The 18,374-nt window shown below is 43.0% G+C and overlaps 1 protein-coding gene across 14 annotated transcripts in view; it reads right to left on the bottom strand.

The window, feature by feature from the left end:
* Window positions 1-18,374, bottom strand: part of RBFOX2 (RNA binding fox-1 homolog 2) — a 250,747-nt gene that overhangs the window by 10,254 nt on the left and 222,119 nt on the right. For 7 of the 14 annotated variants that reach the window (XM_074941424.1, XM_074941443.1, XM_074941397.1 and 4 more), the window contains 6 exons: window positions 17,654-17,714; window positions 15,204-15,257; window positions 14,989-15,081; window positions 13,743-13,875; window positions 5,340-5,382; window positions 50-138 (listed from right to left, as the gene is read on the bottom strand). In XM_074941424.1, coding sequence (XP_074797525.1) covers window positions 50-138; window positions 5,340-5,382; window positions 13,743-13,875; window positions 14,989-15,081; window positions 15,204-15,257; window positions 17,654-17,714 — 473 coding nt within the window. Of the gene's footprint in view, window positions 1-49; window positions 139-5,339; window positions 5,383-8,105; window positions 8,146-13,742; window positions 13,876-14,988; window positions 15,082-15,203; window positions 15,258-17,653; window positions 17,715-18,374 lie in introns of all 14 variants that reach the window. The other 7 variants (XM_074941501.1, XM_074941450.1, XM_074941406.1 and 4 more) reach the window with 4 other exon arrangements.

Consider the following 18,374-nt stretch of genomic DNA (forward strand, 5'->3'; position numbering starts at 1 on the left):
TCCACGAACCCCTGAGCACATCCAGTTCACCCCATGCCTCCTTACATACCCATCGCTGTAAGCTGCTGCAGCGGCCGCAGCGGCCGTGGCTGCTGTTGCAGTGGCAGGCTGTGCATATCTGTAGGCGGCATATCCACCCTGCAGGAGAAAAGAGAACTGACTTTACAGATACCTGTCCACCAGCAGAAAGCAAAACTCACACACACCACAAGGAGAGGAAGGGTTTCAAACTGCATCAGCTCCCATGTTACATCCATCACAACAGAGTCACCCTCTAACCCATCTATGTTCTACCCCTCAGTAGGGTTGGGGAGAGCCTTGAATCAAAGCCTCAGTAGGCAGTTTAGTGAAAGGCATAAGCCGAAGGAAATCTCATACGGTCATTCGTGTGGGAAATTACAGCTGGTGCTGAGGAGGGGAAAACCAGGACAGAAAAGAGCTAAATTTGGCTGTTGTACCCCTATATGCCCCTCTGCCAGAGTTGGGGGAAGCTGCCTAAGAAGGGAGGTGTGGGCTGTGGGCAAAGGAACATAACAAGGTGTTCTCTTTTCCACCAATATGCACTTCAGAAAGAAAATCACGCAGGGAAACTCCTGCTTTTGTTTCTTTGCTGTGAGAGGAACAAGAAGTTTAGATATTCACCTGGTCCAGATACACAAAAGAATGATGAGTTAGCGAAACGCCCAGAAACTGAAGCAGGTGCCACTAGCTGGCATTCTCGGCAGAGGCAGCAAGGATTAAATGTTTACAGAGACTGAACAGGCCTTTTGCCACTTTGGGTTGGCCACTTAAAGTAAGACTGAGGCATGTGGGGGACATCTGGGCATTATGTCAGGGAAGCGTGTGTTGTTGCTGTGGTCCATGCTATAGTTGCTCTGAGAATACACAGAAGCCTTTTAAAAGACGCTGAGATGCTACAGATCATGGGAGGTTGTTCAGAGAGTTAGTTACAGCTCCCAGAGAATAGGCAAAATTCATCCTAAATTCTGAGCCAAAGAAAGATTTGTGGGTCTCTGAGTGGAATTCCGGAAAAGCAGAGACACAAGCAGTTCCTTCCTTTTCCCCCTTCTCGGGGCTGAGAGAGACCTGAGTAGTCAGGCAAGCGGCTTTCTATATCTTTCATGGGGCAATTAAAGGTAAACTATGGACTGAAAGGTATATTCCCGCTCAGAATGGAGACAAAGACCCATCCAAAGAGGCTTCTAGTGTCAGAAACCAGGATAATGAACTTGGTGAAATGGGGATTCGATCTGCATTTACTGTATAACTTTGAACATGGCTTTTGTTAACCATATGGGGATAATATGGCCAGTGACTCCAGCTTGAGCCATTACTAAAGCCAGAAAACCCCAGAGACAGTTTTCGACATTTACGCAGTTGTGTAGGACCAAATGCTGGCCTTACATCCTTCATCTCTGGATTGGGTTAATGACAACTTTGCCAGCATTAGCTGACAAACTTTTGGCAAGAGGAGGGCAAAAGCAAAAACTCAAGCTCATATTCAATCTGAGGGAAAATACATGATCCTTCTCCTTGTGAAGTTTGTCTCAAAGTTTTCTTTTTAAAAAGAGGCAATGGCTTTTGTTTAGTTTCCACTGCCTTAGTGGAGCTACTCGGAATGAAGGGTGGGGAGCTGACTGGAAGACAAGTTTGCAGATGCTTTCTTACTTTGGAGGAGATGAAGATATAATGTCTAGGGTTAAGTTAGGATCTTCCTGTTAATGAGATATAGCATATTGCAAATCCTCACCCATTAAACCTTACATCATCTTTTTAAAATGGTGTGATGTCACTGCTTTTACTCTCCCACTCTTACCTCGCTGTTTTTAGTCCCTCCACTTAAATTTGCTGGGTTTTTATACTTTACTGCTAATCCCCAAACACAAAAGAGAGAGGGCGCACGAGGCACAGTGAGACCCAGTTCATCCATATTAACCTTCGCCAGCAAATGCAAGCAAAACTTCAAATTGACACCACCACTGTACTCTCCTAGTTTATGAGATTCCTGAATTCTTGGTATGTCTGATGTTCAGGCAGATGCAAAATTTACCCAGTTCCACATGTTAGTATCACATGCAGGGCAGCCTGCATCAGAATGTGCCCAGATTCTCACTCTCCCGAACATTTACTAGCCACACTGGAGATCAGTAGCCATGTTTAATATGAGTGGAGGTTATTGTGAACATAACAGCAAGATGCAGTTTGAAACCAAAGAAGGTTTTCATTTATTCTCTTTTAACTTACATGTCATATAATGGGAAAAGGGACAGAGGGACTGGAATCAGGTGTGGGAAAGGTAATGGCGTAACATCTATTAATCAAATTAAAAACTAAGCATGCTGACAACTGGAGCTAAAACAACCAGCAAAATCACCACGTTCAGACTCATATTGGCTAGTTCTATCTATCCCAGCATTCTCTTGGGACAGCGGTTTGTCCTAGGCTCTACCACAAGCTCGGTGAAGTACACAGCCTCAATTACTAGAGCGTGCAGCCACAACGACCTGCTATTACGGAAACAGTCAGTCACCACTGGAGTTAACATTCCAAACCTTAACAATCCCCGCACCCCGCCCCAAAATAAAAACGTCTCCCACCCTAGCCCTAGCCCACACCACAATGTTAATAATTATAACAAGCAATAACCCATCTGTTATATCAGAGAAGGGAACAGAGACTCCACTGAGATTTAGAGCGAGATGTTAACATTTCTTCTCCGACTGCACAACAAACAAAAAACAGGAGAAATATTTCATTGGAGAAATGAAGTTAAGAAACAGCTGACATGTGTACTGGTTTTAACCATGCACTGATGCAAAACGGAAGCTACTGTTAATTAAAAAAAAATTAAAGGCTATATGTATATACACACATAATCAGACCTGTGATCTGGAGCCGTTTACATATTCTATGTGTGTGTACAATAAATAAAACAAAAACGAGGACTAACCTCACTATGATATGTTCCTGATCTAGGAGCAATGAGCATGGACCACTTCTAGGGATTCAGACATCTGGATATATCTAGCATTACCTAAGCAGGTCCGAATACACCAAAACAGGGGAAAAATAAAAGGTCCCATTTCTCACTCCTTTTCATTCCTTAATAATTTCTGGTGAGTTTTAGGACTTGTAAAAAACAAGGGGAAGCTCTGTGGGAGTTTCCTTCTTCAGCAGCAGCCCCTGCTTTTCCAAACCAGGACCCACACATAGCTCCGTCAGTGCATCTCAGATCCCACACAGCTTGTCCAAAGCACATACAATGTCTCCATCCTGCTATTCCTGCCCCCACACAACTTTGCCTGAAGTAAAAAGCGAATCTATTAACCCACTCACAGGGACATACCCCCAGTGATTTCTGATGCCACTCTCATTAGGTATTGTAGCGTATTTAAATTGCGTCACTACAGGATATTTTCACTGAACTTGCATGTTCATAAAAACAAAAGGAGGACTTGTGGCACCTTAGAGACTAACCAATTTATTTAAGCATAAGCTATCTTGAGCTACAGCTCACTTCATTGGATGCATCCGCTGTAGCTCACGAAAGCTTATGCTCAAATAAATTGGTTAGTCTCTAAGGTGCCACAAGTCCTCCTTTTCTTTTTGCGAATACAGACTAACACGGCTGCTACTCTGAAACCTTGCATGTTCATGTCACCCTATGAAAAAGACACCTCCTGAATAGCTGCTCCATACTTCTCCAGTGCTGCAGAGGGACCCTAATGGAGCCTACCCTTCAATGGCATAGTTCCTAAATACCCAAGGCAGCTGTGCAATCTCCACCAACCTAGTTAGCCTTTTTTTAAAAAAACATCCAAACTGTGTCTCAAAACAAATGAATGGGTCTGGACTTGTGAGAATGTGATGCCAGACACCTCCCTACCAGCAAGGCAGTAACAAAGCTCTGCCACAAGAAGGGAGGAGGGGCAAGGAGAAGGGCTGTATGTATTTAGTGAGCATTCAATTGCAAGGAGAAGGCTCTTCTACAGCAGGTATGGGTCTTTAGAGCGCATACTATTTTGGCTGGGTTGAGGGAGATGTGTGAAGACAGACGAGGACAGTCTAAGCACTGCTTCGGCAAAGTGCAGATTAGCTTCATTTGAGTTCTTTTACTCCCAGTATGTCTCAAGTGCTGAGAGAAGTTGTCTTTAATGAACCTCTCCTCTTCTGTGGCTATATGGAGGGCCCTTCAGGCCGATTCCATTGTCCTCATTTGTCAATCTGATTGGATTTTCCGAGGTTTGTGGCAGAAGTCCCCTGACCTCAAACTGCTTTTCTGAGGGCCAGAGGACCAAGATAAGCAGATACCAGCCATGGCCCAGCAACAGAAGGATAAGTCAAAACATTCCCTTTGGATTCCTTTCCCAAAATTAAAATGTGGATTTTTTTCAGTATTAGTTTGCTGCTGCAAGTATCTGAAAATTATTTGATAACTGATGTAAGTATGAAGCTGCTGTTTGAACTGAAACAACATTTCAGCTGCCCACTGAAGATTCTAAAGGCAGACAGCAAGTGTTTTCAGTTGCCTACACTGCTCTTCAGCACAAAAAAACACACTCTCTCTTCCACGCATAAGAGCCATATGGGGCAATCAAACTAAACAGACCATAAGGAAATCCAATTACACCTTGCAACAAGCTTCCTCTCTCCTCTTTCAGTGCCTTATTATTCAGGCATATTAGCAGATGCCCTTTCTCTGGAGTGGCAGAGGACACGAGGGAGCGAGCAGAGAAGCGTGTTGCTGAGGTTCAGTACTATGGAGTACCTGCATACCTCTAGGTGTCAGAGGTATTTCCAGAAGCATGAAGAAAAGGACAGTCCATGCTGATGAGTGTGTCTATATATTCACTACCCTATCAGTTTTGGGGTTGCAAGTCCAATTTTAGGAACCCTTTGTTTTCTAGGCCTGGCGCGTCTTTTCTCCATTCCCCAATGCCTCTATAATTGAAGGTTAAAAAGCAAAAGGGGCTGGAATTAATTTCTAGGATTTCAGTATTAGAAAGCTGGCAGGTAAGCACTGTGGATCGGCAGGTGAAAGAGGTGACAGGACAACAGCATTCACTGCACCAGGTGAATCTACATAGTAATGGGACAAGCATGACCTGTATTAACCCTTCCACTTAATTTTTGGAATGAAAAGCCACTTGGTGTGAAACCTGAACATGTGCAGCCCAGAGGTAGCAGGAGCTTTGATCACACGCTCACAAGTCTGCACTGTCCTAAAAAAAGCCTCTGTTCCCATCTCTAACGTGGCGCTGGAATGGTTAGTATAATTCAGTTTTTTTCCACTGCAATCCACAATCTGATTGGTTGGCAGGTCACACTGGCTCTCCTACCTGAGGTATTTTAGCGCTAATGATTGGTTCCTGTAAGACTATTCTATAACAGAACACAGGAAGAGCAGTTCAAAAAACACAGCTGTGGAAAGAAACAATCATACAGACACAGCCCACCGAGGGGCTCACCAGCCTTTTCTTTCCAGTGGATGCAAGCACGCTTTTCATAGATGGGAGTGGTCTTTATGGGTGGTTTGTTATCCCAGACTGACCCCATTGTAGGAGAAGCACTGTCTTTCCTCATGGCCAAAATGGAGCTATTATCCCCCAACACTGACGCTGGGGAAGGTTACTTTATAAATTCAGTTATTTTGCCAGACAGGAATGAGTCCAACAAGAGATGGAACAGCCCTTTTAATAGAAGAAAGTGGCTAGCAGGATGGTTGCCCCAGAAAAGAAGAGGAGGGAGGAGGAAGAGGAAGACCAAATCAAAGCGTATGATACCTGTGTGGGAAGGAAAAGCAGCCAAAGCCTGGAACAACCCTCTTCTCCCCATCCTGCCAGCTGCAGGTCCTTCTCCCCCCTGCATTTCCCTCAGCCCACCCCTATCAGTTCAGCAGGTGTGAGGGCTCTTCACCTTAACTTCCGCCATCTCAACAGCTAGGGAACCCTCTTCCCAAATCAGCAATCAGTGGCTGAAGAACCCTGTTCCTTCATCTGAAAGCTTAGGACAGCCCTCATACAGCAACTAAACGAATACAATCCAGTGCGAGATGAGGCACCAGCACCCATTCAATTTGTGCCAATCCAGAGTGGAAAGTGGGGTAACTCAGAAGTTCAGGCCGAGATGCATCTCTCTTGAGAACTCTAGCAATAAAAAGGAAAGGGATAAACCTGGCCGACCCATCTTCAGAGAGGCCCTATACTGAAGTCCCTGTTTTCCGTATTAATGGGACCTGAACTATTTATAGCAAGATGCCAAATAAATGGTTTTATCTGAGGGTTCTAGTCCCTTTTTTAGCGCTTAGACACTTTAAATGCTGAAAGCGGAGTGTAACATGAGGTGGGCGTGGGGATTCTCTGCACTATTAAAGTTGCTGTCAAGGTGTTAAATGAGACCCTTTTATGCATAAAAGGTGCAAGTTAAAGATCTGAAGGAACTTTCTGAAAAGAATCGGGAGATAACCCCAGTCAACATTTCCCTCTCAACAAGGCTTTAATGTGCCAGCCTGTGCAAGAGAAGCCACCAAGCACAGAATAGCTGCCCATTTACCTGCTTAGTCACTGCAAGGTCAGCCCCAAACTCATTGATCTATATAGATTAGAGTAAGGCTTTAGGAGTGACAGAGAAAAAACAGAACTCTTTCCTACATCCTGAAGAAGTATTATAATGGAACACTTGACCAGGCAGGTCAGTTCCTAGGTGAGCATATGTGCAAGAGCACATGTGAATCAGGAAATGCATGTGTATGTGTGTGCGCAGGCATGTACATGTGAGAGCATGTGTGTGAGAGTTTATTTGCAGACAGGCAAAGTATATACATAACACTAAGTTCCTCAGTGTTTAGATAGAATATTTTCTAACTGTTGGGTTGGGAAAAGTGTCTTTACAAGGTCTGAAGCTCCATATAGACCAGAGAAGCCCAAAGGCAACCCTATCCATTACCCAGGAACCAACCTCTAGATGTATATCTTTGGATGTTAGGGGCACCATCTCCTAAGCAGTATGGAAACCAAGTTCAGCTATTCTGGCAACTCTACCCACAAACAAGACAAAATTCTTGTAACTCCAAAGATACATCTCCACCTATTGAAGGAAGAGCTTTGCTGGAGCCCGATAGTTTGAGCAGGATGAAGGTGGGGACAGTGAATGTAAAGTTCTTTGGTCTGGAGAGCACACTCCTATAGTGTGATTGTTATAATGGAACTTTCCATCCAAAGGAAAACTGCTCTCCTTACCTACCAATAAGAACACCCCCCCCCCCCCCATGGTGTAGGAACACCACCCTCAATCAGTTCAAACATCAGTGCGCTAGGAATTCTGGATACAGATATGCTGGTGAAGTCACATGATAGGGCAAAGCCTTTTGCGATGCTTGAGAAATTTACCAGGAAGCAGGAGGCTGCTGACTCTTCCATCTAAACATCCTCACATATACGTGCTCTACAACTCCCCTGGGGAGAAGAAAGAGAATCCTTATTCTATTTAGGTACCATTTCAACTAGTAAAATGAGATGCCAACCTTCACTCCAGTATCTCAGACTCCATTTTTAATCAGCCCCACGTCTTCTCCAGAGGAGTGACATCCACATCCCAATGGTACACGAGCTTTTGTAAACACAGAGCTCAGTTAGCTTAGTGCATGGTGCACAAAACAAGCCTGAAAGGGCCCCAAGAGGGGAGAAGAAGGGGGAGGGGAGAGGGAAAGGGAACATCTGAGGCTAAACCAGTCCTGTTATTTTTATATCCAAATTATGCAAATGAGAGAAGTATTGAGAGAAATTTTAATTTGCTAATCATCTCTCAGGTTGATTAGTAGCAGTGTGCATGTGGGGAGAGGACACCCAGTAAACTGACCCTGGCAATGATCAGGAAACCCATAGGCTTAGGTCTTGCACCCAGGGGCAAGCGCAGTGACAGAGAAGCATGCTTGCATTCTTAAATATATAATATATATATCCACAAGGAAGAAGAAAATCAAAGTAAATGATATTTAAAAAAAAAACAACAAATCAAACCAACCAAATAAACAAACAACAACAAGAACAAAAAAAGGCTGGCTTGTCGAAGGTTGGGGATGAGAAGGCTCCGGTGTGTGTACTTACATAGAGGTCAGCACCGTAAAATCCGTCCTGGTAAACCACACTGCAGAAAATCCACACAAAAACAAAAGAACAAAAACAAAAACAAAAAGAACAGAAAACACATTCCGGTTATTGAGGACGGCAGCATGCACATGCGTTTTACACAGGCAGGTGATGTATGAATCCACAACCTGGGCTTTCTGGCAGGAGCGAATCAGCAAGAGAATGTGTGCACGCACGTACCCATGCGGCCCCATGTCATCCTCCATGGCATGCAGGCGGGGAGGGTGGGGGGATGGGACAGTATGCATAGGGTGGGAGGGAAACAGCCTTCATATTGTATAATAAAAATAGACTCAGAAAGACCTGATGCCCTGAAGAGGAGAAACATGGGTTTAGGAGCCTCCACTCTGGTTATGATCCTGGAATTACTTTAGTTACTCCCTAAACACATGGAAAGACTGGCTTCATGGAGTGGGTTTCACATGGACTAAAGAAGCCCTTTAGAAGCAGTCCCACAAGGGCTAGAGTCCACCTAAGTCAGAAGCACACTGGAGAAAGCTGTGTATAATTCTGTATGTTGAGTTTTACAGGGCTGCATGACTGTTTCTGATATCCATACATCACCTGTTTTTACCCTGCACATTAGACATGCGATAAGATTCGGCTGATCACACAAGCATGCAAAGTATTATTATTCAGCATCTTAAAGAACCGATGCAACACCTCAGGAAAACAAGTCAATCAATTCTGATCAAAGTAAACACAGAGAAATATAATTCAAAAGAAAAAACCAAAAATACCCACAATGCATTGCTTTCACAAGCAGAGATAATGAGCTAAAAAGGTTAAGTGATTGGTCCAAGGTTCAAGAATTGAAAGGTGCAGTGGGATCATCCCTGATAGTAACGACACATTCCACAGCAGAGAGGAGCAACTGGAAAGTTGGGGTAGTGCTCTCTTTGGCTTTATTGGTCACTATTAGTTTCTCTCAGAACTTCAAGCCGCAAAAATGTCAGACCAGGGTCTGTGGTTCCCAAAGAGCCACTCTTACCAGAATATTTGGCAGTGTGAGATTGTAATGTAGCTTGCTTTGGGGATGAAAATTGGGGAAGGACAAGGAAGGAAAAAAGGGTATACTCCAGGCCGCCCCCTCCACCCCTTGATATAAACACATGCTTTCATATTACACAACTTTCTCCTGTTTTGTCCTCTGGACAGTTCAGTCCTAAGCCACCCACACTTTAAAAAGCATTATCTCCACCATCTTTGAGACTGATGGGGGCATGTGTATAACTTACCAATAGCATTACCACAAGCTAGAAAGAGGTAGGGAACATTAGCTGTAATTTTTTCATGGTATCAGCTGGAGTGTAAAATGCTGCCAAGATCCTGACACCCTGATTAAAACACCCATCTATTGTAAAGTACAGAGAGAGGGGTCAGGATATCTTGCAAGCAGACTGTAAGTTATCATTAAAAATAATGGAGCAGCGTTAGCTACAAGTGAAGTCTTTTGGTAAAATTTTGTCTCCTCCAAGACAGGTGCAATCCATTCCCCATGGACAGAGTTGCATTGGTCTCTAAGTGCACTAGATGTGGAGATGAAGAGACAAGATGATATACCTCAGCAGGAAGAAGTGGGTCATATGGTGTTTGTAGGAACCAAACTCTAAAACCACAAAAGTTTGGCTTCTGGGGCCGTGACTTAAATTGTTAGATTTTCTGTTGTCAAATGTGTTTTATTATGCACGTCCCCACTCCTGCATGAAGGATAAACACTTGACAGAGAAAGTGATTGTTTTATGAATAGGTTACCATTTTGGTAAAAATATATCGGAGTTCATAGGAATTGCCATACTGGATTATATCAATGGTCCATCTAGTCTAGGATCTTGTCACTGACAGTTGCCAGCACTGGCTGCTTCAGAAAAAGGTACAAGAATCCATGTTGTGGGATAACTTGTCACTAGAGAAAGTTCTCCTCCGTAATCCCTAATAAATTGAGATTGGTTTATAACCTGAAGTTTGAGGGTTTAAATCCCTTCCAAAACTCTTGGTATTTTTTTCCTCCCTTCTTAGTATTTACTATAACAACTCTGGTTATTGAGGCTAAAAACTTAGCAAGATTTGAAAAGGGACTGGACATTTATATAGCTAACAAAAATATCCAGATTTATTAATTCATTAATGCAAACAAATTTTTGAAGAGATATTCATATATTTTAAGGCCAGATGGACCACTATGTTTATCTACTCTGACTTCCTGCATTACACATACCACAGAATTTCACCAAGTGGTTTCTGCTTCAAGCCTATAACTTCCATTTGAGTCACAGCATATCTTTTAGAAAGACTTCCACTTCGACCTGCACCACCACCTCTTTGGTCAGGAGCACAAAGGACGATACTACGCATGTGCAGGTCAACCGACACTGCTTGGAAAAACTTGCAGATTCAGCCGCATAGTGCCCATGAGTACCCACATGTGGAATACACATTGGGCCCAGCACAGAAGAAGATGGAGACTCCGTCACATTCCTAGGTAAATTATTCCAGTGGTTAATTATCTGCACTGCCCCCCCCACCCCCCCGGGCCCCAAAAAGTGCCTTATTTCTAGTTTGGATTTGTCTAGTTTCAGCTTCCAGACACTGGATCTTGTTATGCCTTTGTCTGCTGATATTAAAGAGCCCTGTACTATCATAAATTATTTCTCCACATAGGTACTAATAGGCTGTGATCAAGTCACTTCTTAACCTTCTTTCTGTTAACCTAAACAGATTGAGCTTTTTTAGTAAGATGTGTTTTTCAATTCTCGTAGCAGCTTTTTTCTGGGCCCTCTCTAATTTCCTAACGTTCTTTTAAAGGCATGGCCACTAGATAGGGACACGGTATACCAATAATGGTCTTACTGCCATTTTATACAAAGGTAATATCACCTCCCTACTACTTCTCAATATTCTCATGCTTGTACACTCAAGGATTCCATTTGCTCTCTTAGTCCCTACATTATACAGTGAGTTCATGTTCAGTTGGTTATCCATCATGACCCCTAAATGTTTTTCTGGTTCACAGCCTTCCAAGATGTAGGATAGGGAACTGTATGTGTAACCTGTGTTTCTAGTCCCTACATGTATGACCTGCAATTAGCAGTATTAAAATGCATGTTCATGCATATTTTATTAAACCTTATGCTTCAGGTCTTAAACCAAATCTGTAATTACTAGGGATTAGGAGGTTTCTTGCCCCTTCCTCTGAAGCATCTGGATCTGACTACTATCAGAGACAGGATACTGGGCTAAATGGACCTTGATCGTGATTCAGTCTGGCAATTCCTATTCTTGTTATCTGTATAAATGTCTTACCTTTTTTAATCCTGCTAAGCTCTAAGCCTGAATGATATTTTGTGGCAATTATTTCCACAAAATAATTGTGTTTTGTGAAAAAGTATTTTCTACTATCAGTTTTGAATTTTCCACCTTTCAATTTTATTGAATGTCCTCTTCCTAAGTATCCATTTTATTTTAGTCACTCAAGGCTTGGTTCTTGGTTTCATGGTCTCATCTTTCCATTAAAAGGGTAGGGGGAAGTAACTGATGCATGATTTGGTGCCAGGAATGTATGCATGACACTAAGCATTCAAGGTCAAAAGTGGCCTGATGTAACTTCAGTTGTAATACTGTTTCTCTCCTACTATTTTTTACAACATAAACTGCTCCATACATTTTAAACTCTACAACGAGGAACCACCTTCCTCTGTAAGACATGCAATGTTGGAGACCCAGTCTGTGAAAACAACAAATGTATTAATTGAAACCTCATGTTTGTGTCTAGCACAATTCAGGATCATTTGTGAGTGCTGCTTGTTTACTGCTGTCTTCCAGTTGTTTGCTGGACAGTTCACTGCACATGAAGACATATGAGATCAATCTGTGGCGTCAGACAAACTGAATGAATTGCAAGTACATACAGTCATGAGATATTATTTAGAAGGGATGGTCACTGGTGCATGGCCTGTATTCCAAATGTAAATAACTCCTTTGTACAAAGATGGGGTTGGACTTAACCAATCAGTCATAAGTGCAGAAAAGCTATAAGGAGTGTTCTCCCAGTGTACCACTGATGACAGCCTCTTGCTAGGAATGCTCTAGCCGTTACTATCAGGGATAAAGAATAAAAGTCCTTCCTACAACGGGATAAAAGTCCTTCTAGACAGTAGCGCTTAGCTCAGTTTTGCTTGTGTGCTTCACTCTGGAGCACTTCCTGATAAAACAGGATTGGGTCATTATTACAGTAACAAAGATGGACAGAGGTTGTAGGTCAGAGGCCAGGGTTAGAGAACATAGGATATAAACTTGTAATGGCAATGGAAAGAGACGGATCTGTGTAAGAGGGATGATCATCTGAAAACTCAGCGAAAAGAACACCATTGTGAACCCCCATGTGCTCAGGCAACAGGTTCCCCACCCCAGGTCACTGAACGTACTAAGTCCAAAATATTTATTTGCATAATGTCGGATGCAAAGCAGTTCAAATTATTGCTATATGTTATTGCTGTAGGGTCGATGGATGTCTGGCCACTCCAACTTGCTTCATTGAGCTTTATTTTAAATGCCAGATTGAACTCTGCAAAGAATGGGCACAGTAACCCCCATCTTAATCTATTACACAAGGTCCCCTACGCTGATCAGTGCATCCAAGGGCAAGGTCCAAATGTACTGTGGTATTAGGAGACTTATGGTCTATGCTCTCCCCCTCCAGAGCTGACCTAATGAGGAGAAATGGGAGTTAGTGTCCAACTTTCTTGCTCTCTGGGAGGATTCTTTCTCACTCAGATTCCCTCTGTGAAACTGTGAGGATGTTGCCTTGAGAACCGGACAAACAGGCTATAGGGGTAAGCGATGTGAATGAGGCATCCTCAGATTCAAAAAACCCAAATAAATCCAGCAATTTACACCTTTCAAACAACAGAATAATTTGTTGCTACGGAATTCATTCCACTACACAACTAATGAAAATCAGATGGTGAAGGATGCTAGATCACATATCCATCAGTACTTTATACCATTCTTATTATTTGAAGCATGTTGCCGTTTCATTTTCCCTATACTCCCTCTCTCCCCACTTTAATTTAAATGGACTTGATTGATCTTTGTTTTAAACCTTTTTAAACTGTCTCCAACAAAGAAAGCAAATCCATTGTGGGTAACTGGCTCTCCTGTACCCTACTCCCAGATGGGGAGGCTTGAAGGTAACGGATAATACTCCCCACTCCTGGATACCAAAATACAAAGGAGTGAAGAAAACAGAACCTGCCTCACTCCACAGACTTGAGACCCTTTCTTTGTCCTTTTTCGTAGTGTCAATGCTAGATGAATTCCACATGGACAAACTGCTAATGCATATGAGAAGGAACCTGCTGGTACCTTACGCAGTTGCCATTAGTTACTAGTGTGTCAGGATACTGAAATGAAGTGTAAAGTATCTAACACAAAAGATTTTAGATCTGCCTTTTTTTGGTGTCATTGGGTGCAGAATACTCTGGTGTTGGTGCATCCTGACTCTCACCATCCAACAGAGCTCTGATTTTTATCCTTGGCCAATCAGCTACCTCTCAACATGGTGTAGATCACACTGTTCTGGTGTCCAGTGCTTACCCTGGGTAGGCAGGGATGGCCGTGGGGGGTACTGCTCGGACTGCACCGTATACTGTCCGTCCTCGGCCCCTCAGGTGTGCTCCCCGGAACGCAGCTGCTGTGGTGGCTGCAGTTGGGTAGGGGAAGCCTGGAACTGTAAAGACAGATAAGGAGAAAGATGAGAGGGATCAGAACTCCTGCCCAATTCAAAACTATCTGTTTTAAACAAAAATAATACAATAGGCTCCAGAGTTATTGGATGTTCCGCATCTGTCCGGCAAAGGGGCATACTTACAGCCCCATAGAAAGAATGTACCTCCTGCTGCATCACGACCCAGAAGGAGAGAGGGGCTGCAGAGAGGCCTGGCATGCAAGGGGTTAATGTTGTGTCATGCCTTGCTCGTTGCAAACGTGGTACAATTTCCCTCCACCCCCACTTCTGACACTGCCGTGCAGTCTGGTTAGAAAGAGCCCGAGAAGCACAGAGAGTTGCTACCAATATAGCAGGCGACTCTTCTACATTTGGATGTGGCTCTTTGAAATAATTCAGCATGAGCCCCTTAAATCAGTCAATTGTCCTCTTCCCTTCCCCCCTTGGCTATCCCCTCCCTCCCCATGTTCCATTTAAAGCCAGAAAGACAGGATAACCCCCATGTAAGGCAGCAGAAATTCCCCATTAAGTGCCAGTTTACCGAGAGCCCATCATCTTCTAGCAAATGTGACCAGTAACCGGTTCCATGTGTATTGGGCCCTGTTTTATTACACTTCATGCTGGAGTAAACTGGCTCGGGGCAAATTAGGTCAAAATCTCAGAGGCAGCTACAGACAATGCAACAACAGATACCCAGAAGGAGCCAGTTGCAAGGCACAAATTCAACCCAAGGTGCTTCCAGGCGCATGCCACTAGGGGGCTTGCAGTCGACTCGCAGTTTAGCAGCTTGTATAATATGTACTTTGGGGATTTGTCTGTTTGGTTTCTTTGGTTTTGAAGTACAAGCAGTGGCACTCTCTTCACACTTCCCTCCCTCCTGCTCTGCACCTTCCTTTTCATTTCAGAAGCCCCAGTCAAAAGCAAGCATGGAAACGCACTGCAAGATGAAACGGTCATGGCCGCTGCCCAGCGTGGGGGCTCTGGCTGGTGGCAAATCTGTCCCCAGCAAAACCCATCCTTTCAAGTATATATCATACAGGCTGGAGAGAAGAGGGCTAACAGATCATTGTTTACTCAAGCACAGTAACAATACAGGGGCCAATTGGGGCTACTTACTGATTAAAGGAATGTAAGTGTTAATACCCCCCCTTCCTGACAGGGGCACTGCGGCGTCATTGCCCAGCGAGACATCTGCTTGAAAGCTGGATGCTAATTTAGTTTTAAAAAGAATAAAAAATGTAAAAAGGTTATAAAGAAACAGCAGACTGTGAACACAAACAAACACCACTGCAGTTAAATGGCAGAAATGGAAGTGTCTACTTAAGTTCTACCTGCGTATAACTCGGGGCCGTACACTGCTCCAACCACAGGGCTCAATTTCCAACCTGAAAGAGCAAAGATGGCAATGAGTGCTGAAGTCCATACCAGGAAAAACAGTGGAAAGGGTGTGGGAGGAAAATGAGCCTTGCATGTGAAACTCAGCTTTAGGCACTGCTCCCATTACTGCTTCCACCGAGGTCCCTGTGGTTTTGAACAGAGGCAAACTACCTTTCCTAATGCCAGTGTCCAGATATAGATTATTATATGGGAGGTATAAGCAGAACACTAGCTGATCCACTGCATAGTAACCTCTGGTGTAAGCTATAAGAAACAAAACTGAGCAGAAAGCCAACTGCCTTATACATATATTCACTACAATCCCCATAGTTGGCCCACAAGACGCATTCTCTCTGTGAATCTTCCTGTCAGTTTTTATTATTCTATATGTTCATTGGGAATCTTGAAGATTCTAACTATGTCTAAACCACTGGCTCAGTCGGTGATCTCAGGCAAGTCACTTTACATCCCAATGTCTCAAATACACTAGCTATGATATTTACTGGAGTGTCACTAAAGACAGCATGGCAATTGAATGGAGATTTCCCAGGTAACTGAATCACACAGAATATGTTGCACAAAAGTATTTCAAACAAACAAGTTTGTTCATTCCACATTTTCTCTTCTCAGTTTTATTTATATTTTGCTGCTTTCTCCATGTTGCATCCCCCAGATGCAATCTTTCCCAGAGAATCATTTAATATAATCTGTACAAAGGGCAAGTACTGAAAATCATCAACACAAATACACAAGAGAGCAATGGTTAAATAAGCAAATAATGAACCCGGTGAAAAGCCTGCCATTGTAGAATGGACATGAACTGAGGCACTTTTCCCAAGTGAGCAGAGCTGGAAAACCTGTTTGTCTCCACCCATACAAACCAAAAAGGGAAGAGAACTGGGATTAGGGTGGGCCCTTTAAAATGATCTGGTCTGATTTCCACAGAAAAGTCTTTACTTTTCAGGGCAGTCCTCATCTATTTTTTAGTAATCATGCAGGTTTTACTAATAAATATCACATATCTTTCCTCCACAGGAGTCCTATGAAAACTTACCACACTTTAACTACTCAGCCCCATCTTTGAGGTCTTACAAATCACCTTTCTGGTGTGATTTGATCACAGCCCACCAACGTCACTACTTAATATGCTGGGGTGTAATGCTGAATGATGTAATGCACACCCTCTTTGCAGCACTGGGCGTATTACCTGTGCACTGCCAACTTTGTGAGCAAGAGATTAAGATGATGGGTGCTAAGATAAGAACCTGGATAGACAGACATGGATTTTAATTCCCAAACCTAGTCTCTCTCACATGGCAGTGAAAAGCACTAACTAGTACACTCATAAACTGCCCAAATACCATACACCTTTACATTATTTTAACATAGACTTTATGGGTTGACAAACCAAAAGGATGCTCCTGCCAGTCACCCTGGTCTACATGTCATTACCATGTAACCCTATACATTCTCTGTCCCTATTCACTGAGTAACACAGCCCAACCACTTTGCACTTCCATAGTGACTTCCCACCACAGGATTTCAAAGCTCTTTACAAACATTTATTGAGCCTCACCACACTTGGGAAACTGACATACACACAAATTAAGTGACTTGCCCAAGGGTACATAGTAAATCTGTAGACGAGGCAAGAATAGGACCCAGATCTTCTGATTTCCAATCTTCTGTTTTAACCACCAACCCATGCTCTCTCACTATCTACTGTATGTTTAACTTGAAACTGCACAGAAGCTGTTTGGGAACCTTTTCAGTGCAACTGGGGACCATACACTATGTCCCAGGACAACTTTGTGTACCTCAGTCTGTCCCAGGACAACTTTGTAAACTCCACGTTTCATTTCACTGTGGGTGAGATTTAAAATATACAGCTTCCTGTATAATGGTGCTCAGCTCTCATAACGCAACATGTGCACTGTATAATAAGAATATTGCTGTTTCTATACTATGCTACATAGAGTTGCTGCAGACAGATTGGTAGACAACAGACCCAAGACTTCTAATCAAGACAGAGTTCTTCACTCCACAAAACAGCTGAGTCATTCCTTATTCAAGTTCCTTGGAAAACTGTTGACAATAGGCAAGTTCTGTGAAAGACAAACTGTTTGGTGCCCCAGCTTTCCTGGCTGCAAGAGGAGAGTTATATTTACAGCTAAAAGTAAGGCCCAGATTATTTTAAAAATTAGTTCCCAAAGGTGGGCTCCTAAAACCACAATTAAGCATCTAAATAAGTGGCCTGAGTTTCAAAGGTGCTGAGCAGCCAGAGATCCCACTGTAGTCAAGGAACAATGAGACCTTGTAATAAGGTCTTGAATTTGAGGCTGTAGAGTTTGTCATCACACCTGAAACCTTTCAGGTTCGGATTAGTGCAAACATTCTCTCTTACCATTTGCATATGGCGTGACCATCTTCTTATTGGTCATCACTCGCGCTGTTGCATTATTCACCTAAAAGTAAGAAAGGGGTGGGGGAGGAGAGGGAAGGAAGCACAAGACGTTAGGGAAAATTATAACTTCCTCTCCAATATCACATACCCTATACATCCTTGAGCAAAGAAATCAAACAGCTACTTTTATAAAAATGTAAGATAATTTAAATTACTATTAGAAGTTGTCATTTAATTGTAAACATTACAGCTAATTGTGGCACTTTATGCATTTAAACAAAAGGCCAACAAGAGTAAAGTTGGGATTCTCAGACATCCTGCCACCATTAAAGCACATTGGGTATCTGCAGCTCACCAGCTGGATGGGCAAAAAGCTTATCTCAGTCCCACTGGAGTGGTAAGGATGGTGATCTCTGCAGCTGAGGCAGAGGACAAACAAAGCAGGTGATGAATAAACTAGCTTCTTTTAGAAGCCCACCATTAAAATGTGCTAGACCACAAACATCACAGACAAACAGGTCTTCACAAAGAAAAGTAATCTGGATTCCAGTTGTCTTGGATTTAATCTCTCTAGGCCAAGAGAGACTTTTGGAATCCTATGAGACATTGGCCTTCAACCTAGTTTCGAGATGCCCTTGGGTTACTGCTTTGTTTATCTCTGATTTTAAAATTCTCACAAAAATCTGCTAAAATAAAATGCAGGGGTGTAGATGGGTCTCCT

The sequence above is a fragment of the Natator depressus genome, chromosome 1 (assembly GCF_965152275.1).
Source record: "Natator depressus isolate rNatDep1 chromosome 1, rNatDep2.hap1, whole genome shotgun sequence".
NCBI classification, from domain to species: Eukaryota; Metazoa; Chordata; order Testudines; family Cheloniidae; genus Natator; species Natator depressus.